General features: G+C 39.5%; 1 protein-coding gene and 1 non-coding gene across 4 annotated transcripts; both read left to right on the forward strand.

Moving 5' to 3' along the window:
• The first annotated feature begins 232 nt into the window (after positions 1 to 232).
• On the forward strand, positions 233 to 27,704 carry CWF19L1 (CWF19 like cell cycle control factor 1). Of its 3 annotated transcripts, none has more exons than XM_074296303.1 (14): positions 233 to 371; positions 1,301 to 1,385; positions 2,622 to 2,700; positions 3,333 to 3,434; positions 6,523 to 6,737; positions 8,960 to 9,078; positions 11,151 to 11,235; positions 17,059 to 17,199; positions 18,981 to 19,089; positions 19,501 to 19,580; positions 20,169 to 20,378; positions 21,312 to 21,431; positions 23,946 to 24,043; positions 27,217 to 27,704. In XM_074296303.1, the coding sequence occupies exons 1-14, from the start codon at positions 349 to 351 to the stop codon at positions 27,359 to 27,361; spliced, it is 1,611 nt and encodes a 536-aa protein (XP_074152404.1). In that variant the 5' UTR covers positions 233 to 348; the 3' UTR covers positions 27,362 to 27,704. The 3 variants fall into 3 exon arrangements, with proteins under 3 accessions (XP_074152404.1, XP_074152403.1, XP_074152405.1); XM_074296302.1 differs by lacking the exon at positions 233 to 371 and adding an exon at positions 403 to 536; XM_074296304.1 differs by lacking the exons at positions 233 to 371; positions 23,946 to 24,043 and adding an exon at positions 405 to 536 and having other exon boundaries at positions 27,217 to 27,374.
• LOC141559278 (small nucleolar RNA SNORA12) lies at positions 21,002 to 21,146 on the forward strand. Its single transcript, XR_012487340.1, has one exon. It is a non-coding gene; the product is annotated as a small nucleolar RNA SNORA12 (small nucleolar RNA).
• Positions 27,705 to 27,798: the final 94 nt, after the last annotated feature.

A 27,798-nucleotide genomic window follows, 5' to 3' on the forward strand; every position in this document is an offset into this window, starting at 1 on the left:
TGGTGCATCTTTTGCTAGTCAGGCACTTCCAGGCCCTCTGTGGGCTAGAGGCAGGTCTAGACCGAGCCCACGCGGGAACCTAGCCAAACGCCACGAGTATAAGTCCGCGAAGCGGCTAGCTCCACCCCCACGGTCGGTCTGCTTTGCTAGCTCGGCACCTCCCCGGCTTCCCCAGATTCCGGGGAAGCCCTTTTTTGGAGGGAAGGCGAAGGGTTTTGTCCTTCCGAGCTCTCCGTATTACGTCAGGCGCGCATTTTGCGTCTGCGGCGCATGCGCTCTGAGTCCTGGCGCGAGCGACAGGCTCTCTAGCTCCTCGGTTCGCTCCTTGTCTAGAGCCGGCTGGGCGGAATGGCTCAGAAGCCCCTGCGTCTGTGAGTGACCCGGAACCGGAAACATTTGCGGAGGGCAGTTGGGGGAGTGGGACCTGGGGTCCTGAGCCTAATGAAAAGGGGGGCAGTGCCCAATGTGCTTGGGGGTCCTCTCCCGATCCGGCCCCACTCACAATCAGCCTCTGTTTCCATCTCCCTTCCCCAGCAGTGCGCCTTTCATCTCGTGTTTGCCCTGCGCCTTTCGTTCCGTGTGCCAACCCTCAGATCCATTTAACAACCTTTCCCATTTTGGACATTTCTATGACAACCCCCACCTCCTTGTCTCCCCCTCAGGAGCTCCCCAATTCGGAACCTCCTCAGGATTCCACTCAGCCCCGCTTCCTTAGGCACTCTTCAGATTCCCGCCCTCTTTACAACTCCCCTCATTCCAGCCTCCCCTCAAGACTCCCATTTTCCTTTTTGCCCCCCTCCCTCCCTCAGCCTCCACGTGCCAGGCCGGCTCCCCGCCTTGCTGGGGATCCGGTTCCTTTGTTCTTAAGTGGATCTATCAGGGTGGAGAGCGGCTCAGTTTGGGGGCCGCGGGATTACTGGGGACACAAGTTAGGAGGGAGGAGGCTGGCCGAGGCTGGCCGTGTGCCCTCTCTCGGCCGATCCCCTCTGCAGTCCTGCTTGAGGAGGGCCATCCTCAGTTTGTAGTGGAAAAAGCAGGGGCCTTGTCTGGGGTCCCACAGCTGGGGGAGCACCGGGCGGGACGGTGGACGGAAAGGACCCTGGGGGTCGGGTGGGACACGCCTGTTCCGGACTTGAAGCCTGAATTTGTGGAGAAGGAAGGAAGGAGGACTTTTAGAGACTTAGAGGGGACAGCGGGATTCTTGGGACAGATGAGTCCCCAGAACTAGCTCAGCCACAGCGGGGTGCCGACAAGCATGAGGACTAACCACAGAGTTAATTAACTTTTATCTCCTTTACAGATTAGCTTGTGGAGACGTGGAAGGGAAGTTTGATGTTTTATTCAATAGAGTCCGAGCAATTCAGAAGAAAAGTGGAAACTTCGATGTAAGATGATGCTTTTCATGTTGAAAATCAATGCCATTGTCCCAGGGAAACATACAAAGTTCTTGGATTCCTAATTTAGTAATTTTCTTTTGTGGTCAGAGTGAGTATCTTGTAAGCTCAGACTCGGTACAGATTGAATAAAACGTATGAAACAGACAAGCGCCTCCCAGCCGTGTCCTTGGCAACGGGGCACTGACATAGACTTCCTTGTTCCGCTTTGGTGATTTTTGACTGAGTATTAGAGAATGGAATTATGGGAGGGGGCAGTCTGTAAATAGATAATTTAAAATATAAGGAATATACCAGATGAAGCAATAGTTTGGGAGGAGGCGAGTCCTATGGCTGGGAGAATCAGGAAAGATCTCTTGGAGAGGGTGCTTGGGCTGAATTTTGCAGGGAAACAAGTGTTCCAAGAGTATCAGTGAGGAGAGCAAGCAGTCCAGGGTCAGGATAGAACCTGCACACGGGTGTTGGGGAAAGAAGATAGAATGTCACATCTGGGAAACAAGAAGTAGGACAGATTAGTGGTAATAAAAGTTCTGCAGAGGTTTTTAGGGTAGCCATGCGCCATGTAAGCAACTATTTCATATATATATATACACACATATAATCTATAACTATAATTGGTCAATCAACAAAAAGGTTTAAAAACTAATACTGGAGATTTAAATATTCATAGCTTGACTTGTAATGTGTTTCCTTCTTTGACTGTTTTTAAGGAGAGAGAACAGAGCTAATTGCGTGCCATAAAGGAGCTATAGGACTGATACCTGAACTTGTTTGAGGAGAATATCTTCTCCTAATTTGCATTATACTTGAATAATACTTAGTTTATGGAAGATAGTATAAACTTCTGCTTACTAAGAATCTGAATAGTTTATTATTTGTGATTTAAATTCCTTTGTTTCCTTCTTTCTTTCCTTCTTTCTGCTGAGGCAATTGGCATTAAGTGACTTGCCCAGGGTCACACACTAAGAAGTGTTAAGTGTCTGAGGCCAAATTTGAACTCCGGTCCTCCTGAATTCAAGGCTAGTGCTCTATCCACTGCGCCACCTAGCTGTCCCTCAAAATTCTACAAAACATTTACAAAGTTAAACTGCAGTCACAGAATCATTTCTTGGGTTGTGCAGATTAGGGAGGAAAACCCAAATTTGATTGTTTGGTATATATTAAATATAAAGATTGTAAGTTGATCATATTTGTGTTATATTTGTCTGCTTTCAAATCTCATTTTAGCTGCTGTTATGTGTAGGTGACTTCTTTGGCTCTACATCAAGTACTGAATGGGAGGAATACAAGACAGGAGTCAAGAAAGGTACAGAAATTTTTGTGGTCTTGGTATGTTGTCTATGTATTATTACATAAGAATTCCCTCCTTGTGCCAGCTCAACTCAGTAGGCATTTAAGAGCCTATTATGTGCCACCCACAGACAAAATGAAACAGCCCTTCTTTTCAAGGTATTTACATTATACTTTGTCCTGAACATTGGAAGGGAAAATGCTCAAGTCACAGATTAGTTGTGGATTTTATGTTGTATACTTCTCTCTAAAGTCTATTCCAGAAAATACATTGCACAAAATAACCATCAGTTGGACAAATCAAATCTATGGCTCTGCCTTCTTTCAATTTTTGTCCTTCTTATTATGTCATTTAGGACATCCATTTTTATTACATAAAGGAGTTACCTCTATTGTCCAATAATATGTAGTGATCATCCATAAGCATTTATTAAATAGTGCTTATATGCCCACTGTAGTTATCAAATGTTAGGCACAGGCTATCCCCTGAAAGACAGTTTGTATATCACGTAGGCTGTTAATGGGATGATGATGCAGATTTTTTGCTTTTGATAAAAACATTACAGAAATGTGATAAAATCTTCTCATTCTCAGAAGCACATTGACTAATTAAATGATGTTTCTTATTCTCTCTTTTGCTTTCCAAAGCACCTATTCAAACTTATGTGCTCGGTGCAAATGACCAGGAAGCTGTCAAGTACTTCCCAGATGTTGATGGATGTGAACTAACTGAAAACATTACTTACCTAGGTATGGATCAGAAAAGGGCTGTGGTAGTGGACTCTGTGGGAATGTGGTTTGATAAAATGGGCCTATAGCAGCTCCCACTGTCATGAAAGAAAATAAGTCACTTCACTGCCAAAAATCATGACCTTTGGGCCATGACCTTCCTCCTTTATTCCCTTTCCTTTTCTCTACTAATATTCCCTTTTTATCAGATTTGTCTTTTCCAGATTCCCATGCTATTTTTATTTTTTGTTTTTTCAGTCTGATCCATTTTCTTTATCTCTAATAATTTTCTGTTTACTGGTCTTTAACTTTGCTATGAAGTTTTGGAATTTCCTTTCATCATGTGTTCCCCTAAGAACTACCCTCTGAGTCTCATCTCATCTGGATACAGAAGCCATTTACCAAACAGTTGTGCTTCATATAAATTCATATGTATATAAAATTCAGTTTAGATTATAATTATTCCTGTGCCCTGGCACCTTAACAGTGTCACTTTGAGTCCATATAAGATTGTTCATATGGTATGGAATCCTTACTTTAGGTCCTATCTTATAGTTCTCATTCGAATTCTTATTGCATATAATTTCTTATTTTAAGGAATTTGTGTGGCAGTGCCCACTTTAGTTATTACAATCTAACTGAGAATAAGAGTCCAGTCCTATGTGATAAAACTGTTCCTACAGACAGTCATAGTAACTGTGACAGAGTAATTGGAGCTTGTAAGTGATTCCAGTGAAAGTTGAAGGACTTCAAAGTAATGATGGAATGTAGGTTTTTTTTTTTTTTTTTAATAACATAAGAATAATTGAATAATACATGAAATAGGCATTAAGTGAAGTAACTGGAAAGAGTTCTTAGTAGGACCCATTGCCAAACATGAAATAATCAAATTATTTTTTTAAGATAGCAAGGATCTTTGATTCCATCCATGTGTATACTCCTTCCACAAAAGCAGATCTGTAACTGACAATTTCTTGTGTTGGCTGTTGGCTAAAAAAAAGTTGATTACCCTAGTGACTGAGGTCTTAGTGAGGAGTATTTCTGCCTGTTGAATAATAGTCACACAATTTGTTACTAGTTCTAAACTTAAGATTTTTTTTTAGTTTGCTAGGATTTGCCAAAGTTAGCATCATAATCTTTGGGAACCAAGTGCCAAAAACTTCCTCCTACAATTTCTCCCTCTCTGCAAAAAGAATTCTTTCTATTGATGAGCTAGGGAACCTAAGCTCATTATTTTATTTTTGTCTGCTTCCTCTCCCTTATCCCATATCTCCAGTTGCCCAATATGGGGTTTTTCTCTTTGTCCCTTCTCTCTGACATCCATCTGTCTGTTGAAATATCTTTTTTCAAATTCATCTGGAAACTAGAGAAAGGAAGAGCATAGTTCCAGAAAACAATTAATTTAGTGTAATGGAAGAAACAGCATATATAGGTAACTAGGCATGGTCTATAGTTACCACAACTCTAAAAAAAAAAAAAAAAAATTAGTAAAATTTACTTAACTAGGGGCAGGTAGGTGGCACAGTGGATAGAGGACCCGAGTTCAAATCTGGTCTCAGATACTTAACACTTCCTAGCTGTGTGACCCTGGGTAAGTCACTTAACCCTAGCCTAAAAAAAAAAAAGTTTACTTAAAAAAAAAAAAAAAACTTAAGAATTGATGAGAACAGCAGTAAGAGTTATACAGGATGCAAAGGCCTGGAGATGAGCACTCCTGCAGAATTCTCATCAGTGGGAACCCAGATCCATGAAATGAAATGACACCAGTTATAATTGTAGGTATCTAGTATATAACTTTCAACTTTTATAATGTTTATAATACATTTTTTATAATACATATTATTTTTACCCCTTAAATTTTCCAGGGTAGGTACCTCCCCTTTTTTGTCTTCCTCTAACAAAATATAAAAAAGATTTTTTAAAACTGTTCAGCCAAAGTAGCCAACACTTTGATAAAGTTTACCATTATCTCTCAATTTCTACAACCATAATTCTCTACTTCCTTAAAGAAAAGAGGGAGATCTCTTCTCATACAACTTCTTTGGGGCCAATCTTAGCCATTATAATTTCACAAGATTCTATTTCATTTGTTTGATTCTTATTCCCATTATTGTTTCCCCTAAGTCTTTTTTTTTCCCCTTGAGGCTGGGGTTAAGTGACTTGCCCAGGGTCACACAGCTAGGAAGTGTTAAGTGTCTGAGATCAGATTTGAACTCGGGTCCTCCTGAATTCAGGGCTGGTGCTCTATCCACTGCACCACCTAGCTGCCCCTCCCCTAAGTCTTAACATTTATGTTTATTGAATCTTAATCATGTCTTCTAGACTTCCTAGGTCAGCTTGGGAGACCTGACTGCTTTCTGCATAAGATCTGAGCAATCTGAGTCTCCTTCAGAAGAGCTTGAGTTTGTGACAGTGAAATATGCAAATACTCTTTGGGAATTTATGGTTGTGATTGAGATAGGTCAGCTCATTTTTTGCCATTGTCCACTGACTATGAAGGATTCTAGTGGCCTTGTCAACATGGACTTCTCTTTTCTCCCTATTCCTTTCTTTTTAATTAACCAATTGTAGCAAAACATTGAGACAAGTCTTTTGTTATATAATATAGGCCCATATAATATATTTATAATCTATCATAAGAAATATGCCTTAAAAATAATTTTTTTTAAAAAAGAAAGCATCTCCCAAGGATAGCCCCTTCCAAATTGGATTGTGCCCTAGTTTCCAGAGAAGAGTAGTCTTTTTGTAGTTCTGATCTGCTTCTTTTCTCCTTCTAGTTTGTATTTGTCTATCTGCCTAATTGAGTAGTACATCTTTAATGGTCTCTGGATTTGCCTATTAAGTTCTTTTATTTACTTCCTTCTCATCCATGTATTTGGGATCCTCTCAGATCTGTTATTCTGTCAGGCTTAGTTTTTCTGATATTTTCTAGAGAAGAGGCCCCCTTTCTTATTTCTCAAAAAATGATTAATCGAGTTTTTTATATTGTATAACAGCCATGTTCACAACCATGGTCAGATGCTTGAGGTAGGTGGGCCATTCACTATGGTAATCCTGCTTTTTTTCTAATAGTCCATCTAAAAGTTAACATTTTTTTTCTCCTACTTAGGTAGAAAAGGTGTTTTCACTGGAGCCTCTGGATTACAGATTGCATACCTCAGTGGGACAGAGTCATTAGCTGAGCCTGCCCCACCTTACAGTTTTACCTCCAAGGATGTATGCTCACTGAAGGCAACTCTGCAGTCTACATCACATTTTAAAGGTGTTGATATCTTGCTGACATCCCCATGGCCTAAGGGTGTGGGGAACTTTGGAAATGCTTCTGTAAGTAGTTCTTTTCCAGTTGAGATTTTTAAAAAAACCTTATGATGATGATGTCTGCCATTATTGACAAATATCAACATATGTAAATGTTTCCTCTTTATAAAGAATTAAAAAGGAAGACTGAATATGAAACTGTGGATCTCACAATATACATTTTTTTTTTTTTTTTGGTCCAATTGAGATTTCTAGACCCAAATTTGTTCTGTGATTAGTAATGGGTTTTATGTAGTCTCTATTGCATTTTCCAGATTTTAACATATTTTAATTAACTCAGACCCTCCTTGGACTTTTTCAGGAACCTCTTATTTGTGGGGTTCCCTATAAATCTCTACTTGGACAGTTCTCATATAATATTATAAAAGATCTCAAAGAAGGCATACAAGTGAAATCCCCAGTGTGCCAATGGCAGATCTTACAAAGAATGGAATAATAACAGAGAAGAATTTGACTCTTGTGTGGTCAAAAAAGTGACCAATGAACTTCAGTATAGGGAAGTAGAAGATGCTTCTGTGCCTTAAGAGTCCATAGTTTTTTTCATATGGGTACTCCTTCCACTGATATAAATCCCAGCCCCTCTATTCTCTATATGACAGTCTTGATGAATTGTTGGGACTGAAAATTCTTTACCTTTCAGCTAATCTTATGATGAGGCTCTGAATTTAGGTAGTCTCAACTTTGGGTGACAAACACAAAATGCCTGAACTTCTATTTGAAGCCTTTTTACCTTGTCTAGGATGGGCCAGAGCTTCTGCTTGGATGGCAAAACCATTTAGAAGCCCAGCTCTGTACTATTTGTAAGGCATCAGGACAAATTGAGTCATGGGCATGGGAGTACTTTAAGAAGAAAATCATTCAAACTCTTTACATAAAAGAAGATTTGTAGGTATCAGTAATGGCCCCATAAAATTAGTTATAGATTGTGCCCTGAATATATCAGCAGTAAACTGCAATTAGCTCAGCTGCCTCAGCACTATAAATTCGAAACAAAGCAGCATTTTTCTCTTCCCCTTGTATAAACCCACAATGTCACCAAACTTCAAAGCTTTTCAGCTAGTCACTACATATCCTAGAGAATGGCTTGAGACTTGTGAAGAGCCAGTGAAGGTACCAAAAATTATCAGAGGGAAGATAGAATGCTCATGTGTCGAAAAAATGCCAAAAGTAAGATTTCTTCAGCCCACAAAGGGGAAGACAAAAAAATATTAATGAGGTGGATAAAATCATGTAGAGTGTTCATGAATATTAAATGGATTTGTTCACTAGGTCTTGAACATGAAAACTAAACAGCCTTATCCCTAAAGCTTGAAAAAGACACATTTACGACAGATCTTATTTTATGTAGAAGTGCACAGACTTTTATGTGCTAAAAAGTGGTATAAGCTGCAACTATGTAGGACTTTTAAAAACTTAAGAGATGATTGTTCCCACAATGAATTAAAGGATATTCTGACATTTGAGGTCCACTCATACTACTATATTCCATAGATAGATAGATAGATAGATAGATAGATATAGATATATATAGAGAGAGAGCATTTAACTGATTTGTATCATTTGGTTGTTAACAAGTCTGTGAAGAAAACAGAAAAAGTATTATCACCCAGAAGAAAACTAATACAAAAGAATTAAATGTAGCAAATGCCAGACTGGCAAGTGTCACAGTATAGATTGGAACTCAGGTCTTTAGACCTCTTTACTCCTACCATCCTCACTCATTTCCCATTCAGTGCCTTTCTCCCCCGCCATCACCCATTTCCCAGGTTTATTAATTATTCTGTAAATATATCATACAAACTATTTCGAAAACATCTGGCACCTGAGGAGCTAACTTGATTTTGCATTGACCATATCATCTTCCAAATCTGTTATCATCATCAATGTAATGAGATCTGTGCTTATTCCTCTGTGAAGAAAATTATACCAGCATGCCACATTAATTATTTAGAGCTAATTTATCTTCTAGCTTTGCTTTTAATGGTCAATTTTGCATGCAGAGATTGAGGTGGGGCCACCTCCAAGTCTTGAGCTTCAAAAAATATTCTGATTTGTGATTCTAATATGATCCAGTTCTCTTGTTATTCAGAATTATATGATTACTCCATGTATAGACACTTAACAGCATGTGCTCGTATGATGCATACAGGTATACACTTATGAACATATTTGCATCTTTCTCAAGATCATTAAGATCAATCACAAAGGATGCTATTTCTCTTTTATAGGGAGATGTGGATACCAAGAAAAGTGGCTCCTCTTTGATCTCCCATCTTGCCTTGGACTTAAAGCCCAGATATCACTTTGCTGCCTTGGAAAAGACTCACTATGAGAGGCTTCCTTATAGGTCGGTATCATTTTTTCTTTTTTTTTTGCTGAGGTAGTTGGGGTTAATTGACTTGCCCAGGGTCACACAGCTAGGAAGTGTTAAGTGTCTGAGGCCAGATTTAAAACTCAGGTCCTCCTGATTTAAGGGCCAGTGCTCTATCCACTGCACCACCTAGCTGCCCCTCATTTTGTCTTTTTTAAAACATAAGTAAATTTTGTTTTTAATGTTACTTTTCTTTCTAAATATACTTTACCTTTTTTTTTTTTTTTGCATATCATAAGGCTGCTTTGGCAGTCAGGTAAAGTCTATAGACCCTTCTTAGGATAATGAGTTGAGTGGAAATAGTGTTATAATTTGTTTCTTAAGCAAGTTCATAGACCCTCTGAAATTTATCCTGAGAGCCGTTGGTGATTTGTAAACTCTAGTTAAGAACTTCTGCTCCAGAGTTTGGAGCAAAGCCATATACAGTTACATTAACTTACTCTTAAAATTTTAGTTAAAGTTCTCTGGATCATACTGTAGCCCTTTTATATGGATTTGGAAACACATCCTTAGTCACTTCAGAAGCATATTTGAAGACTTCAATATAGAAGATAATAGGAGAAAGACAGTGCCAGTGTCTTCTATGTGAAGTGTCCAGTTAGCTAAAATTATGTGTAATTAGTGAAAAAGCTAAATAAAGTTTGGATAATCTTTGAATTTTGAAATTCAAAGATTTTGTTCATATGTGGTATGTATGTATGTGGGGGGAATGTCTTTCACTTCAAATAATAATTCTATATTGTGAAAACTTGCTTTAGGGATTACTAGGACCTAGAAAGACAAGAGCTAGTTAAACTGTATGTTTGCTGTGCTCTTCTTTATGCAGTGGATATAAAATTTTTTAGTTCATTGTAAAATTGCCCTAGCTTGGAGTTGCTTCCCCCTGACTGTACATAAGAGCTCTGGTTCATTAGCAGAGAAGTGAGAATTGATTGTATTATTTCCAACTTTCCTTTGTCTCACACTAAAATTGCTCTTCTTCAGTGCTTCCTCCTTTCAAGAAAGTTGTTTTTCAGAGTTTCTTCAAATCTAGGTATTATCTATGGGCAGAAAAAGATTATGGTAGAAAGTAAGATCAGAACCAGGAAATGAATTAAACTGAGAGGAGTTTCCAGTTCTTTTGCTACCAGTGTATCCTTCTGACTATAGTTCTCCCGGGGAAAAGCTTAGGTTTGGCTCAAAGTGCCTTTAAAGCTCTTAACTTTCCTAGAAATAGGGAAGAAAAGGGATCAGTAAATTACTCAAACTGTTTTTGTAAAGCTCAGGAGTTGAGGATTTTTTTTGTATTGTAAAATAAGTTTTTGTTGAATTTTAAAATGTGAAAACTAGTCCTAGTTCTCTGTTTTACAAAAACAGGTGAAGGACCAGAATTATCCAACTCCTGGTTTAGAAGGAGATCTTGGAGAAGGTCTGAAACCAAGAGAAAATTTTAGGAAAGAATTTGAAAAAAAGAGGACTTGCTGGGAAAATGGCAATTATTTCAAACTAATCTTATACATCAGCTCATAGCCAGGACATGGCCAAAAAATGTATTGAGTAGAACACATTGGGTAATTATAAGGAAAGATGGCATTTGGAGTCAGGCCATATGGCAATAGGGACTGTTTCCTTATTTTTGGGGGACACACTGGAAATCACAAAGGATTTCATGTCATATTTATAGAAGGAGGCCCTGCTTTTATGTTCTGTGGACAATTAAATTTTAATAAGGGGAATAATGATAGCAGCAGCTAGGTATCATAATGAATATAGAGTATATAAGTATAGCCATGGGACACTGGCAAATCACTTAATCTCATATGTAAAATGGGGATAATAATAGCATTTGTCTTGCAAAAGTTATTGTATTTATTGAATCTACATTAAGGATTTTGCAAATCTTGAAAACATATATTATTATTGTATTATTCATATACCTTGAAAAAAAGTCACTTCTGAACTCCCTATGCTATAAGAAGAAAAGAGAGCTTTCACTGATAAAAACCATTTATAGAATAATGAAAAGTTGAATATAAAGATTGTTTGTATCTTCTTGAAATCTGTTGTAGAAACCACATAGTCCTCCAGGAAACTGCTCAGCATGTTACCCGATTCATAGCTCTGGCAAATGTTGGAAACCCAGAGAAAAGAAAGGTAATTAATTTAATCACTGATATTGGACCTGATAGGTAATCCTCCAGACAGATACCCACATGCAGGATAACAGCATCCAGATACTATCCTTGGAGAACTACTGGAAGTTGATCATCTATTCTCACCACTAATACTGTCTTGGTCAATTTAGCATGATAGCCTCAGTGAGTCCTGAGTACTAATTCATTACCTGGAGTCAAAAATGGGATTATAAAAGCCCAGAGTACACTGTCCTTCAGAGGAGCCAGCTTTGATTCCCAAATTCATTTGTTAGCCTGTCATTTATTGCTGCTGTTTCCATCTTTCATATGTTTATTCACTTAAACAAAAAGGTGGTAGGTAAGGATTTGGGGGGAAAAAAAAAAAAGCAACCAAATGAAGCAAAGGTCTCCATTTCAGAGTGATTTTATGCATGTGCATACATCTATGCAATAGATAGTATAGAGTGTGTAATGGAAAAACAAGTACTAAATAAGCTACTTTTTGTTCCATTTTAAAAATATTTATTGTATTTTAAAATAGAAAAAAAATATTCTTAAGGCTTGATCTGCACAAAAACAGGAAACTAGTGAGATTTGGGGTTGGGAACTGCCTCTTAAAGACTAAGTTAATAGTTAGAATCCCTGAGAAGAATGTTTTTCTCTGGTACAGAAGTGAAAAATAAGATATTTGTGAGGTCTTCCTGGGAATTCAGTTGGGATAGACTGCCTTATTCCACCAGGCCCTGTCTTCAGGGCCTAACTCAGAAGACTCTGACAGACAGGAATGTGTCAGAAATTTTCTAAGATTTTTTAAGGTTTAAAGGAAAAGAATCTTGGCCTAGAGGCAGAGGCCAGCCCACTGATAGTGACCTGAAAACAAGCCTTCTACCTAGTCTGAGCCTAAGGCATCTCATCATAAAAAGAGAATAACAATCACACTATCAGTTACACAGAGTGCTTATGAGGGAAATGCTTAATAATTCACTTTATAATTGTGGATTGTTGTTATTGAGTCCTATGAGATTATGAGTTTTAATGGTTTTTGACCATGGGGCTTTGTTACTTTTATCTTCAGTAAAACCATGGTTTCATTGAATGGCATACTTCTTCCAGGTAGTGTGGTTCTTTTGCATATCTTTTTATAAAGCTTTCAGAGAGGACCAGCTTTTTGTCCTAGAATTATTCTGTTTTGTTTTTGTTTTTGTTTTTGTTATTGCTCTCCATTTTCTTTTTTTTAAAAGAGCTTTTTATTTTTCAAAACATATGCATAGACAATTTTTTTTTCTTTTTTTTCTGAGGCTGGGGTTAAGTGACTTGCCCAGGGTCACACAGCTAGGACGTATTAAGTGTCTGAGACCAGATTTGAACTCAGGTCCTCCTGAATTCAGGGCTGGTGCTCTATCCACTTTGCCACCTAGCTGCCCACCCCCCAGACAATTTTGTGTTCCAATTTTCCCTCCCTTCCCCCACACCCTACCCTAGATGACAAGTAGTCCAATATATGTTAAACATGGTAGAAATGTTAATCTAGTATATGCATACATATTTATACAATTATTGTGCTGCACAAGAAAATCAAACCTAGAATTATTCTTTAGTGATTTTAGTTAATTCATCAATATTTTTGTAACACTTTAGTTTATCCTTTTTTTTTTTTTTTTTTTTGGGGGGGGGGAGGGAGGCATTTGAGGTTAAGTAACTTATCTAGTGTCACACAGCTAGTAGTTTCTGTCCTGACTCCAGAGTTAGTGTTCTATCCTCTGAATCACCTAACTGTCCCTGTTTATCCTTCTTACTGCATTATTTGACCATACTCTTTTCTTTTCTTTTTTTTATTATAGCTTTTTATTTACCAGATATATGCATGGGTAATTTTTCAGCATTGATAAATGCAAAACCTTTTGTTCCAACTTTCCCCTCCTTCCTTCCCCTCCACCCCCCAGATGTCAGGTTGACCAATACATGTTAAATATGTTAAAGTATAAGTTAAATATGATATATATATATATATATATATATATATATACACATGTCCATATAGTTATTTTGCTGTATAAAAAGTATCAGACTTTGAAATAGTGTACAATTAGCCTGTGAAGGAAATCAAAAATGCAGGCGGACAAAAATAGAGGCATTGGGAATTCTATGTAGTGGTTCATAGTCATCTCCCAGAGTTCTTTCACTGGGTGTAGATGGTTCAGTTCATTACTACTCTACTGGAACTGATTTGGCTCATCTCATTGTTGGAGAGGGCCACGGCCATCAGAATACATCCTCATACAGTATTGTTGTTGAAGCATATAATGATCTCCTGGTCCAGCTCATGTCACTCAGCATCAGTACATGTAAGTCTCTCCAGGCCTCTCTGAAATCATCCTGTTGGTCATTTCTTACAGAACAATAATATTCCATAATATTCATATACCACAATTTACCCAACCATTCTCCAATTGATGGACATCCACTCAGTTTCCAGTTTCTGGCCACTACAAAGAGGGCTACCACAAACATTCTTGCACATACAGGCCCTTTTCCCTTCTTAAGATCTCTTTGGGATCAAAGGGTATGCACAGTTTGATAACTTTTTGAGCATAGTTCCAAATTGCTTTCCAGAATGGCTGGATGTATTTACAGTTCTACCAACAATGTATCAGTGTCCCTGTTTTCCCACATCCCCTCCAAATTGTGCATTAGCTTTCCCTGTCATTCTAGCCAATCTGACAGGTGTGTAGTGGTATCTCATAGTTGTCTTAATTTGCATTTCTCTCATTAATAATGATTGGAGCATCTTTTCATATGGCTAGAAATAATTTCAATTTCTTTGTCTGAGAATTGTCTGTTCACATCCTTTGACCATTTATCAATTGGAGAATGGCTTGATTTCTTAGAAATTAGAATCAGTTCTCTCTATATTTTGGAAATGAGGCCTTTATCGGAACCTTTGTAAAAATGTTTTCCCAATTTATTGCTTCCCTTCTAATCTTGTCTGTACAAAAACTTTTCAATTTGATATAATCAAAATTTTCTATTTTGTGATCAATAATGATCTCTAGTTCTTCTTTGGTCATAAATTCCTTCTTCTTCCACAGGTCTGAGAGGTAAACTATCCTTTATTCTTCTCATTTATTTATAATCTCATTCTTTATGCCTAAATCATGAACCCATTTTGACCTTATCTTCTTGTATGGTACCATGCTCTTTTCTATGCATACGTATCTTTCCATTTTGAGCTATTTCTTATATATTTAGAATATCATTACTAATAATTTGTAGCCAACTTTTTTTGTAAATTGTATTTTTTTTTTCAATTACATGTAAAGATAGTTTTCACCATTTTTTTTTTTTGGGAGGCTGGGGTTAAGTGACTTGCCCAAGGTCACACCAACATTCATTTTTTTTAAAAGATTTTAAATTCCTATTGAATGGATACCCATCAGTTGGACAATGGCTGAATAAGTTATGGCATATGAATGCTATGGAATATTATTATTCTATAAGAAACAATCAGCAGGATGATTTCAGAAAGGCCTGGAGACTTACATGAACTGATGCTGAGTGAAATGAACAAAACCAGGAGATCATTGCACACAGCATCAGCAATATTATATGATGATCAATTTTGACATGGCTGTCTTCAACAATGTGATGATTCAGACCAGTCCAATGGTCTTGTGATCAAAAGAGCCATCTATACCCAGAGAGAAGATTGTGGGAATTGAGTGTGGTTCACAACTTAGCATTCTCAGTCTTTTTGTTGTTATTTGCTTGCATTTTGTTTTCTTCATCATTTTTTTTTTCCTGGTTTGACTTGATTTTTCTTGTACAGCAAGATAATTGTATGCATATGTATGCATGCATTGGATTTAATATATATTTCTACCATGTTTAACATATATTGGACTACTTGTCATCTAGGGAAGGGGGGAAAACTGGAACATGAGGTTTTGCAAGGGCTAATGTTGCAGAATTATTCATGCATATGTTTTGAAAAATAAAAAGCTTTAATAAAAAAAATAATAACATTAAAAAAAAAAGATTTTAAATCCCAAATTTTTCTCCCTTCTTCCTCCAAACAGCAAGCAATGTGATATAGGTTATACATGTGGAATCATGTTGTGAAGAAAGAACCAGAACAGAAGGGAAAATCCATGAAAAACAAATAAACTAAAAAAAAAAAGAAAATAGTATGTTTCAATCTGCATTCAGACTACATAGTTCTTTCTCTGGATGTGGATAGCATTTTTATCATGAGTCTTTCCGAATTATCTTGAGTCATTATGTAGTTGGGAAGAGTGACGTCACACAGTGTCACTGTCACTTTGTACGATATTTTCCTGGTTCAGTCTAGCCAAATGTTCATACTCATGAGTCTTTCTATTTTTCAATCTTCCATGAATTTGATTCTCCTTAAAAAAATGATATTTCGTGATTTGCAACCTTGCAGACTAGAAAAATGTTGCTGTTAAAAAGATGGACTTTTGTAGCCATTTAAAATCATTTTGAGAGTCACTTGGGATCATTAAGAACCCAGCATATACACAAAGGTGATCTGACCTAGTCTCTCCTCTTCAGTTTTGGGCTTAGTTCATTGTTCTTCCACAGTCCTTCCCAAGTTATATATGGAGGCAGACAACACCAGAGTCTCCCCTTCCAACTGTATGTTTTCATCTGAGCAATATATATTTTTCATTTTGTTTTTCCAGTGTCAATCAGTAGTTGTCAATTAACAAACAGTTATTAAACACTTATTAAGTGCTAGACATTAGGGATATAGAAACAAAAATGAAGCAATGCTTGTCCTCAAGGAACTTTCTCTCATTCTCCTGAGCAAAACAGAAAGTGCACATGTAAGTAAATACAAGCATAGCAAATAAATGAGTTTCAAAGGTTGGGGAAGCACCAGCAATTGGGAGGATCCGGAAGATCCTCAGGTAGTAGTTGGTACTAAAGCTGAGCCCTAAAAGAACATAGAGAGTCTTCCTCCATAGAGCAAGTACATTCTAGGCAGAGAACATTCTGCTTGCTCTGTGGCACTTTGGCTAATGTTGTTAATAATAATAGGTTCACCACCAAAGATTGACTGACCACTAGATCATGAATTTTTAACCATAGCACCTATACTAACACTAACAGGTAAAGAGGTTCTAATGAACAACAGTGGAAGGGGTGAATGACAGATCTCTTGAAGTAGTAATAACATGCTTCGTATGTAGCTTTCTAAAAATCATATACTTAAGGGTAAATTGGATTTCTATTAAGATTAATATTCAAAAAGTCATGTATAATTCCTATAGGTTATGTGTAAGGTTTTATTTTTATGTGTACACACACACACACACACACACACACACACACACACTCCTTTGGAACAGTGCCTGAAAACTCTGTAAGAAAATTTCTGTAAGAAAATTAGTTAGAAACAATCTAATTTTACTTAATTGTCATCCAACTTCTATCAAATTCCCTTCACATGATCAAACAAGATAATTTGTGACGTACTTTGCAAATCTTGAAGGACAATTATATTTCCTCATATCTTAGGAAAGTTTTGCAGAGTTTAATGACAGATAAGTTAGTCAGCATATTAGGAAAAGAAGAGACAAAAACAATGGCAAAAAATGTCACATGTAGCAATCCAGAGTTGACAGTCTGAGTAAGGTATTTTCTTTCTTTCCCTTTTTTTCTTGTTCTCTAAATAATATAATTGCAGTGTTCACGTTTGTTTGTTTGTTTTACTTGCTATTTTACTAATACTAATACCCTCCTAAGACAATCTTCATAAAGAATTTACCGTATGTTAATTATGCTAATTTGAGACTATTTTATTATTGTTTCTTTAAAGTACCTCTATGCATTCAGTATCCTTCCACTTAATCTGATGGATGTGGCAGAACTAGTGAAGCAACCACCAGATGTCACCGAAAACCCATACAGAAAATCTGGGAAGGAAGCATTATCAGGAAGACAGGGCCTGGCTCTACAGGTATTCTCCTTTGAGTGACATTTGGGAGAGCAGGCAGGGGATTCCCATGAGAGACTTTGGGCTAAGAAGACAGGGCAAGGTCAAATGCAGATAAATTTTATGTAATCCATATCTCACTTCCCAGGAACATTTTTGATCATCAGTAAGTCTCAATAGTTTGAATAATTCAAATTAATTTAATATTCAATTTCATTGTGATTTAGTGCTGGGATATATAGAATTATCAAGCCCCCTCTGAGTCACTCTAATTTTCCCTGAGTCAAATCCTATTATTTATGTTCATGGAAACATTCAATTGTCTAGTTGTGAAAGAAACAGAAACATGAATAAGATGTGGTCCTTGCTTTTAGAGAACTTAAAATTTAGTAGAGAAGATAAAATGCACACAACCATAATACAAAATCCAATGTAACAGCTGCATAAAAATATTCTAATAGGTAAAATGAAATTTCATGGGAGGGAGATGGTAATTTCAGTTTTCAGACTACAGGGAAGGATCAGGAAATGTTTGCTGCATGTGAATGGCATCTGAATTAGCTCTGAGGGATGAGTAATAGAGAAGCATCTTTTAAACATTTACTTTGTTCTGGGCACTGTGCTTAGTGCTAAGCAGAAGACAGTGTCTGCTCTCAGTAAATTTATAGAGACAACATGTAAATGAGATAAAGACAAGAGAGATTGGAGATACTGGGAAGAAGGCACCAATGTTAAAAGGAATTGAAAAAACCTTTTTGTAGAAGATGGGAATTTTAGCTTGTACTTGAAGGAAGCCAGGAGTTGGAGGTGAGAAGGAAGAACATTCCAAGCAAGGGGACAAGCAGTGAAAATATAATCAGCAGATAGTGTCTTGTGCATGGAACAGCTAGAAAATGAGAATAGTAGTGGAGGCTGAGGAGAATAAATTGTAGGAAGACTACAATGGGAGGAAGAAATCAGATTTTAGTGCATTTGGATGACAAATGAGTTTTCATTTGATCTTGGAGCTGATAAGGAGCCAGAGGAGGTTACTAAATAGGAGAATAACTAGAAAAGTCTTGAAGGAGGAGGATTTTTAAAATGTCATTCAATTTGGCAAGTAAGAAATTATTCATAATTTTGAATATAGCCATTTTAGTTGAATTTTGAGTTCAGAAGCCAGGCTGTAGAGAATTAAAAAGAGAGAGAGAAAAAAGAAAGTAGATGCATTGATTATAGATAGTTTCCCCAAGGAGCCACAGCAAGGAGAGATAATAGGACAAAAGCTGATGGGGATCGAGTGAAGGAACTTTTGAGGATGGAGAAGATATAGGAATACTTATAGGCAGTAGGGAAGTAGCACACAGGGAGAGATTGTGGGTAAGTGATGAAGTGGGGTGACATTATAGGTGATCTTCTGGAGAAGATGGGGTAGAACAGGATCATTTGTGCACGTAGACAGGTTTGGCTTGGCAAGATTAACCACCTCACTATCTTAGATGGGGATGAAAGAAGAGAGTGGCAGATTTGAGGCAGGATTTCAGTAGGTAGAGATTTAGAGAGTGGCGTGGTAAAAGATGGAAGCATGTGACGAACCACAGTGGGTTACAGGACATGTGTTGGTAACTGTTTATGGCTGGAGGACTAAGATTGCAGATATCTGCATGGATGGGCATGGAAGGGCAGATAGAGAGTGTGGTAGCTAGAATAAATAGTACAGAAGACAAAAGAGGGAAGGCAGCAATATCTTTATAAATGTCAAGGCCAAGTTTCATTTTAGAGCTCTACTGACTAATATCTGTTTTCATATTTTTTGGCCTTCACAGGAAGAACCAGCCTGTCAGTTTTTCTTTGATTTAAGCAAAAAGCAAGGAAAGAAACGTCAGTCCACCGGGGGAGACAAGGGTGTTTCTCCCAAACAACCCCGGAAGCCACGTAAGTATCACACCATACAGTAGCATCCTGCTGTGATACACAAGGGAATCACTACTGTGCAACAGTGGTATATGAAGGTGGAAAGGAAAGTCATTGCCAGACATAGAAGGGACCTTCCAGTTCTTCTGATCCAGCCCCTTCATTTTGCATTTAACTAGAAGGAAACTGAGGCATGCACTGAAAGTCCTGCCCTGTTATTTAAATAAGAGCCTGCTCTGGCAACAAATAAAGGCCTGGGTTCCATGCCTTATGCAGGCCACAGCATAATATAAGTAATCTCTCCACTGTGTGGAGTAACTTGAGATCAGACCGCACTGACCTCTATAAGATAATAAGGTACTTCAGTGTTTGGACCATCATAACAGTTATGTTTGGTTTGCTTTTGTTTTTTTTGTTTTTTTTTACATGAAGCTCAGCCCCTGGGGCCTTGTTGGTTCTGTCTTGCCAGTCCTGAAGTGGAAAAACATTTGGTAGTCAGCATTGGCACACATGTGAGTTCCTTCTCTCTTCAGTCTTTTACAAACCCTGTAACTTTCTAGGATTTAAAGAGTTATGTTTCACATGTTCTTTTATATTATATGGTCAAATTTGACTATCTTTTATGACCTTTGTTTCTATAATTTCTCTCCGATCATAAATAGTCTCTTTTAATCATTTTATGATATCCTTCATGGTAATTTTTGATCAAATAAGAGAATATATGCAAAGTACTTTGCAAAGCTTGAAGCATATAAATGTTCACTATTACTTTTATATTCATAGCCTACATCCCTTTTGAGGTTATTAAGGTATATTGTGCAAGGTCTTGGTCTAGCTCTAGTTTCCGCCAAACTTCTTTTTAGTTTTTTTAAGCAATTCATTTATCTGAGGTGTGGTTAAGATTTATAATCCAGGACAGACACCCACAGTCAGAATTTTAAATTCTTGTGAGTTTTGATGAAGGAGTCTTTAAGGCACAAGTGGCCTGCTTATTTCTTTAGTGTTGGTCTTTCCAGCTACTGACTTGAATGGTATCTGTACAGATGCCAGTGGTACAGAATTGACATCTTAACTCTTGTGTTTTTGTCCTTCCTTTCCAGTGCTACCTTGCCTTGGCCAAGGGCGGATTATGTGACGATCATGTTCTGATCTTGCCCATTGGACACTACCAGTCAGTGGTAGATCTTTCAAAAGAAGTGGTGGAGGAAGTGGAAAAGTACAAGTGTGCTGTGAGACAGCTCTTTAAGAGCAAAGGGAAACGATGCGTTCTGTTTGAGAGGAATTATAAGAGTCATCACCTCCAGCTACAGGTGGGGAAGTATGGTCTAGCAACTCAAAGGGAATCTCAGACATTCCTGGAGGGACCCGTGTGTATTCATTGAGCATATGGTGTGTGCTTTAGCCCTATGCCAGGCATCCTGTAGGAGATAGCCAGTGCCTCCTGAGCTTTTGCTCTGTGATAGAGAAATCCTCAAAGAAAAGGGACTCTCTGCTCTTTTGGCTCACATTCTTTTGGGGGAAAGAGGATCAGATACAATAAAAGGTCAACAGTTATGAAGTAATAGGAAAGATGTCATAAAATGGTATGAGCTAAGTGCTAAATACAGAATAATACAACCAATAAAAGTATTATGGGAAATTTTTAGAAAAAGATGGAATCATTATGGACTAGAATAATCAGACTTTGGAAAGGGGGAAGAGCTTGAGCTGAACATGGAGAAGAGTTAAGATTAGACTGGGAAGAGCATAGTGAGCGAAGCAGGAAGATGAGAAGGCAAATGGAAGCTCAGACCTGGGGGTGACTGAGCTGCAGACTTAACCAAGATAATACTGAGCAGCTGTTAGTGAGGAAGGCAAAATTTGCAGGGGAATACAAGATGCACTCTACCCTTGTGGAGGTCACAGACAACTAGGAGAAATGAGACCTTTCTAGCAATGTGGTAGTTTTCTTTTTGGCCCATTTGTTAAGTATCAAATAGGCCTGACTCTGCCACATAAATGACACTGGAGCAAGAATCTTGGGATGTTGGGCCTCATCTGAGCCCTCCCCACTTGAGATTATTTTCGCTCCCACATGCAATGTTTTATCTCATAAGTTTAAGTCTTTACAGAGAAGACATGAAGTGTGTATTCTCTGGGATGAGGAAAACCAATACTGAGGGGTGTTCTTCACCCCTGTGATGTATTTGTCTGTGGCCACCTTTCTGGGATCAGAGCCAGTGGCAACTGTTCTTCCCATCCAGGTTGTCCCCATACCTCTCGGCTGCTGCACCACTGATGACATCAAGGAGGCCTTCATCGTCCAGGCCCAGGAACAACAGATTGAGCTGCTAGAAATCCCAGAACACTCAGATATTCAACAGGTAGGCCCTGGGCCCCTCTCCCTTCATGTGGCTGAGGGCTGCCCTGCACTTGGGTGCCCTTTTGTCCGTCTTTGAGAAGTAGGAGGAGAACAGAAGCAGGTATGATAGAGCTCCAAGAAGTGAACTCAGTGAGGTGAAGGGGGACACCATAGTTCTAGTCTCGGGACATGGCTGCCACCTGGGTGTCCCCAGCTGGGTCACTGTTTGATTTACTTTTGTCAATTATCTCGACTTTGCCTTTACTGAGGGGAAGAGGAGTTGTAGTGTTGGAATGGGAAGAGGAGCCAATAGTCAAGAAAAATATACCAAGGCCTACTACATGCAAGGTAATGTCCCGAGGACTCTGGGGACATAAAGAATTTAGTAAACAATAGTACTGTGTATAAGAACCAAAGGAGAAAGGTATGCTGGAGGTCAGAGAAAGATTCTTAGAAGTGGGATCTGATTCAAAGGGCCCTGAGATGAATAGCATTCAGATAAGGAGTGGGAAGGACCTTCTAGACAAAAGGAAAGGTTAAAGCAGAGCTGTAGAAGTTTAAAGGTATTCATGATGTATTTATGTTGGATCCTTTGGAAGCAAAGATTCATAAGGTATGATTATGGGATAGATAGGAGTCTAACTGTAGCTGAGGATAAAAGATTCAGTTAGAAAGACAGGAATTTGCTTTTTATTCTGTATGTACTAGGGACTCAGTGAGAGCTCTTAAGCAGGGGTATAATAGGAAAAAAGTCAGTCCCCTTGAGGTTCATATGGACATGAGGATCACATATATAAAAATCAGCAGTTATGAAGTCTTAACTTCACAGTCGGAAAAATGTCAAAACGGTATGTGCCAAGTGTGGAATACAAAATAATACTTAAGAAAGCTTCCCTTTTCTCTGTTGTCAGCTACTATATCCTGATCACTGATAGCAGTAATTCTATCCCTGCTTCCTCTTCTTTTTTTCTCAGTGTGGCTTTTAAAAAGCCCAAACCCCTTTATTGTCCTTAATTTCTTGAGGCATCCTCAGCTTGACACTCTGGACACTATTTTGATAGAGCTTATATTCATATCTTATATTCATCCTCTGTCCCGCCCTTCTGCAGGTGAGGCTTGAAACCTTTGTATCCCCTTTGATCCTTTCCTCTTGCACAGCTTCCACAACTCTGCGAGGTCCTCTGTGCCCTTTCCAGGATGTCTCTTGTAGTTACCCCTTCAGGATTCCCTATCCTAGGCCCTCCTCTCTCCTTTTGCTCTCACCAGCTCTTCTCCCTCTCCGTGCTCTCAGTCCTTCACATGAATCCAGGGCAGTGTTACAGAAGTCCTGCTGCTCACCCCTCCTGTGCTCCTGAATCCCACTAAATCAAGCCAAAACCCACGCCTGGCATTGGGGGCTGACAGTCTAGTTCTACTTGACATCCCAACCTTCTATCTTCAACCTCTTCACATGCCCAAAGTTTAGGCTACAAGTAAGAAGTGACCCAACAAGGAAACAGGAGCATCCTCTGAAGAAGCTAATGTAAAGGAGCAAGAACTCACCAACTAACTTAGATTTTAGAATGATGTTCAGCTGTCAGACTGATCTTCCTAGAAAACAGGTCTGACTGTATCACATGTGTATACACCCATTCAGCAAATTCCCATGGTTAAATATTATGTTTGAGAACAAACATCAAATGTTCTGTTTGACTTTTGAAGCTCTCTAGAACCTGGCCCTCTCTACCTTTCCATCCTTTCATTCCCTGCACCCCACTCTCCTGCATATTCTTCTATCAGTGATTAGAAGTAGCCGCTAAATGGCACCATGGATAGAGCCTTGAGCCTGGAAGCAGGAAGCCTCATCTTCCTGGGCTTGACCTGGTCCCTCTGGGCAAGTCATACACAAGTTTGCCTCAGTTTCCTCCTCTGTAAAATGAGCCGGAAAAGGAAATGACAAACCCCTCTAGTATCTCTGCCAAGAAAATCCCAAATGGGTTCCAAAGAGCCAGGCAGGATCGAGTAAACAACAGAGTACACAGCAGCAGGGACGGTGATTTCTTGTCATATCTTATTTGTCTGCATCTGGTGACTTTTCTTCTCCTGTACTAGACTGTGATCTCCTTGAGAGAGAAGCCTATTTATTCCCTTTTTTTCTATGCCTGTCATAATAGATGCTTAATTGATGCTGTTGGAGTATCTGACTGACATGAGTAGACACAGATGTGTAAGTGTGTGCAGTGTGGATAGGTTGTGTGAGCCTAGATTTCTGCAGAAAGATGGGCTGTGGAGAGAGATGATTATCATTTACCTTGTGCTCTACTGAATGACAGGCAAGCCGTCCATTCAGAGTTCAAAGAAAAGATCTAGTCTTCACTGGAATTGAGCTCTCTGAGGGAGCATGTGAGAAGTGGGAACCCCATTCTGTCAGCAGCTTCACAGAAATAACCCAGGAATGGCCGTCCTCTCTAAATGAGTAGAATTCAGCTTCCAAGAGCTATGTGTAGGCTTGTCTTAGCTATCATTGCACATCTTTAAAGAACTCTCTTTGTCATAGATTGCACAGCCTGGAGCACCATATTTTTATGTGGAGTTGGACACAGGAGAGAAGCTTTTCCACAGAATTAAGAAGAATTTTCCTTTACATTTTGGAAGGTTTGTCCTTTTTCCCCCCATTTATTTATCACCCTTTCATTGAGTACATTTATATGTTAGGCACTCACTGTAGAGAAATGAATAAGACAGAATCCTTCAGGTCCTTTCTGGTTTAACAGGAGAGACAGTATATTGGCTAAGAGCTGTACGCCACAGCAGAAAGATGCTGTGGTAAGATCCTTGTATCAGATATATCAATCAGGCAACCAAGTAGAAAATGGATTGGGGAGATCATTGGAGAGGCTATTGCAGTAGTGCAGGTGAGAAGAAATCAAGTAACAAGGGTGAGTGGAGGAGAGAATCGGGAACTGATGATGAAGTACAGCTGAATTTTTTTAAAGGGTGGTGAGGGCCTGATCCGAGGCTCCGGCCAGAGGAGTGGAGAAAAGGGACGTACAGGAGAGGGTTTTTTGAAGGTAGAATTGACAAGATCTTACAGTGGCTCAGGAGATAGTGAGGAACTGAAGAGTTACTGTAAGGAAATTTGGAGGCAAAGAGAGGGCATGAGCCCGGTCTGGGGCGGGCTGAGTTTGAGGTGCTGAAGGCCATCCCAGCTAACAGTGACGAGGGCTGGCGTCCCTGCTCAGACCAGCCTGCATCAGTGGCGAGCAGAGATGTCTGGGAGGATTGCTTAGAGGGGCCTGGGGCGAGTCTATGCCCTTTTTCTCTCTACAGGATGCAATAGTGTCTATAGAATATTCTATAACCAAAGATCAGCAAATAAATTGTTCTCCTTTCTAATGTGCTAAAGAGCACAATAAGTGTTCAGAGATGAGACTGTAGGTTTAAGATTTCTGCCAGAAGCCAGGGCAGCGCAGGTGAGTGCATTGAGAATGGGCTTTGAAGTCAGAAAGGGGAGGGCTCAGATCCCGGCTGAGATGCTTGCTGGGTAAGCCTTTCAACCTCTCTTGTTCTCAGTTTACTTATCTGTAAAATGGAGGAAATATATGTGGTTGTTGTGGGGGTCAAATGAGTTCATGTAATCTACAAATCACTTTGCAAACCTCAAAGCACCATATGTAAATGTTAGTGATGATGGTGGTACAGACCTGCGAACACCAGGGAGAGTAGCCACCAACTGCCGTTCCTTAAGCATTTATTAAGAGTACGGCCCTGTGTACCTCTGGGATACAGAGGCAAGAACCTCACATTTGGCTGAGGACACAGCACGTAAACAGAGAAGTCTGTGCCCAAGGAAGGAAAGAGCACGAACTCCAAAAATACTTTTTTATTAGAAAAGGGGGGAAGAGAAGGGAACAAGTGTTTATTTTGTACCTACTACACATAGGAGTTATACTAAATGCTTTATGAAGATCTTAGCAACCTTAGGAGGTAGTTGGCTGCCATTATTGTCCCTACCTTATAGGTAGGGAAAACGGAGACAAACAAGGTGACGCTAATTTGCCTGGAGACACAGAGCTGGTAATTGAGGCTGCACGTGAACTTAGGCCTTCTTAACTCTAGGCTTTTTACCCCCTTGCTGCCTCAGAAGATCCTGGAGCCTTGGAGGAATTAGGGATTCCCAAAGTTGGGGGGGGGAGAGCATTTCAGGCATGGGGAACAGTCCGTGTCAGAGCCTACAAGCCAAAATTGGGCCATCATGTGAACCATAATGTGGCCACTTGCGCTGGAACATGCATGAGGGAGAGGGATATGATGTGGCTGGAGGTGGTTGGAATCAGGTTGTGAAGGACTTTATTTAAATAAAGTCAGAGAAGTTTGTATTTTCTCCTGTGAAATGAGAGATCCAGAGTAGGCAGTGACACAGTTGGCCTGTGCTTGAGGGAGGTTATCTCAGCAGGTCTGTGGAGAAAAGACTAGAAGCCAAAGACCAGTTGGGAAACTGTCAGAGCAGCACAGGAGAGAGGGGAGGCTGGTGAGGATGAAGATTTTAGCTCTGGGGACGGCAGAGAGAGAGAATCAGCACAGGCTGCCACTGACTTGGAAGAAGAAAGAAGTGGAATCGAGGGAACTTGATAAAAAGGCATCTTAATAGTTCCCACTGTCCTTGAAAAGAACATCAAGCCCTGGATTTTTACTGCAGCTCTTCAGCAAAAACTGTGATCTGTCCACAAGAATTGGCCTAGCCATATACAATGGAAGAATAAAGCAAATGAAAAGCAAATAGTAATCAAATTATAGTATGTCTTTGGATAGTTAACCTGTTCAATACATTTATTCATAACAGGGCATCAGACCCCGGCTTCAGGGATTTAACCTCAGGATTTTTCCATTGCTTTCTTCTTACCTGATAAGATGGGCTGTAGATGATGGTCCTTTTTAAAAATGCTATCCAAACATCTGAGAATTGCAAGCTCTAGCTAGAAGTTAGGGAATGTTGGGTCAAAAAAGCCTCAACCCCCCTTCACTCTGCTAATTCATTTAGATTCTTTACCCTTCCCTTTAATCCTTTGCAAACATCTTCCCTGGACAGCCTCCACTGTCAGACTCCACCCTGCATTTCCAACTGTCTTCTGGACAGTTTTCCAACTGGTTTTTCCCCCAACTAGTTTTTCTGCCTCTATCTCACCATCCCTGTTATCAGAAACTGGATTCAGCCTCTTTCCTCCCAGAGCTGCTCTTTGTTTCCCTGACCCTCTCAATGTCATTCACAAAGATATACAAGGGACCCTGGGGCTGACCTAGTCCAACCCCCACATTGTACAGATGAAGAAAATGAGGTCCCCAAAAGGTCCTGGCTGGCTGAAATCCTAGCTGTCTTGACTCTCAGTCTTGTGTTTTTTCCCTACTGGATGACATCCTGCTCTCATAGCTGAAATTATCTCCTCTCCTCTTTATTCAGCCAGCTTTATCAATTCTTCCTCCTCAGTCTGGCCTAATTGTTCCCATAAAATCTGTCCCTCCTGTGAATCTTCATAGGACCTTGTTTATACCTCTTGAAAACACTCATCGCATTGTTTTCTGCTGTAGTCTCTTATCTCCCCTAGCAGACCAAGAGCCCCTTTCAGGGCTAGGGAGCAGGTCTGATTTGCCTCTGCCTTCTCCTTGGAATCCCACCCTGGGCCTTAGAAATAATCCTTTGTGTTGATGAAAATGGCTCCTGTAGGCAAAAATGAAGCCAGAGTGGGTGGAGGGAGAGAGTTTACATTGGAGAATAATTGCAGGAACAGTCTCTGGGCTGAGGTTGCTCTGACCTGCCTTGTCCTTTGCAGGGAAGTTTTGGCGAGTGAGGCCATCCTCAACATTCCCGATATGTCTGACTGGAGGCAGTGCCCTCGGAGCCGAGAGGAGGAGGAAGCTCTAGCTCGCTTGTTCCGAAAGCATTTCGAGCCTTTTGACTTTGCCGAAGAGGACTGACCGATGAGGAGCCCTCCACAATTCCAGAGAACCATCAGTGATCTGTTAGGCTCTGTTTCTAGAGGGGCTGTTTTCGTGGTCCTTTGAAGCCTATTCTCTATACCATAGGCCCCATCTTCTGCACTTCCACCATTGAGAGTCATCTTGTGAGCAATGAGGATCAGAGACATGAGGTTACTTCTGGCAGAAGCAGCAGGTTTGCTGTTTGTAGGAGTGAAGCAGTTTCCAGAACAAATATCCTTGCCTGCTAATAAACATCTTTTTTATACTTTTAGTATAACTAGCTATTATTAATATTTGGATATTTTTTAAACTACCAAAATAAAATTCTGCTTTACTCAAAGGGTGCTCAGTGTTACATTTGACTCATTGACCGAGGTCATTCTAAATGGAGCATTGAGAAGGTTCTTGCCACAGACTAATTGGGGCCCTGGGTT

This window comes from Sminthopsis crassicaudata, chromosome 2 (genome assembly GCF_048593235.1).
Source record: "Sminthopsis crassicaudata isolate SCR6 chromosome 2, ASM4859323v1, whole genome shotgun sequence".
In the NCBI taxonomy this organism is placed as follows: Eukaryota; Metazoa; Chordata; class Mammalia; order Dasyuromorphia; family Dasyuridae; genus Sminthopsis; species Sminthopsis crassicaudata.

Bases quoted from the DNA above. Each gene is read 5' to 3' on its own strand.
- CWF19L1 (XM_074296302.1), top strand. From the start codon at position 442: ATGAAAAGGGGGGCAGTGCCCAATGTGCTTGGGGGTCCTCTCCCGATC. The intron at 2,701-3,332 runs GTACAGAAATTT...TGCTTTCCAAAG, and splicing joins CAAGACAGGAGTCAAGAAAG to CACCTATTCAAACTTATGTG. The intron at 17,200-18,980 runs GTATTCTCCTTT...TGGCCTTCACAG, and splicing joins GACAGGGCCTGGCTCTACAG to GAAGAACCAGCCTGTCAGTT.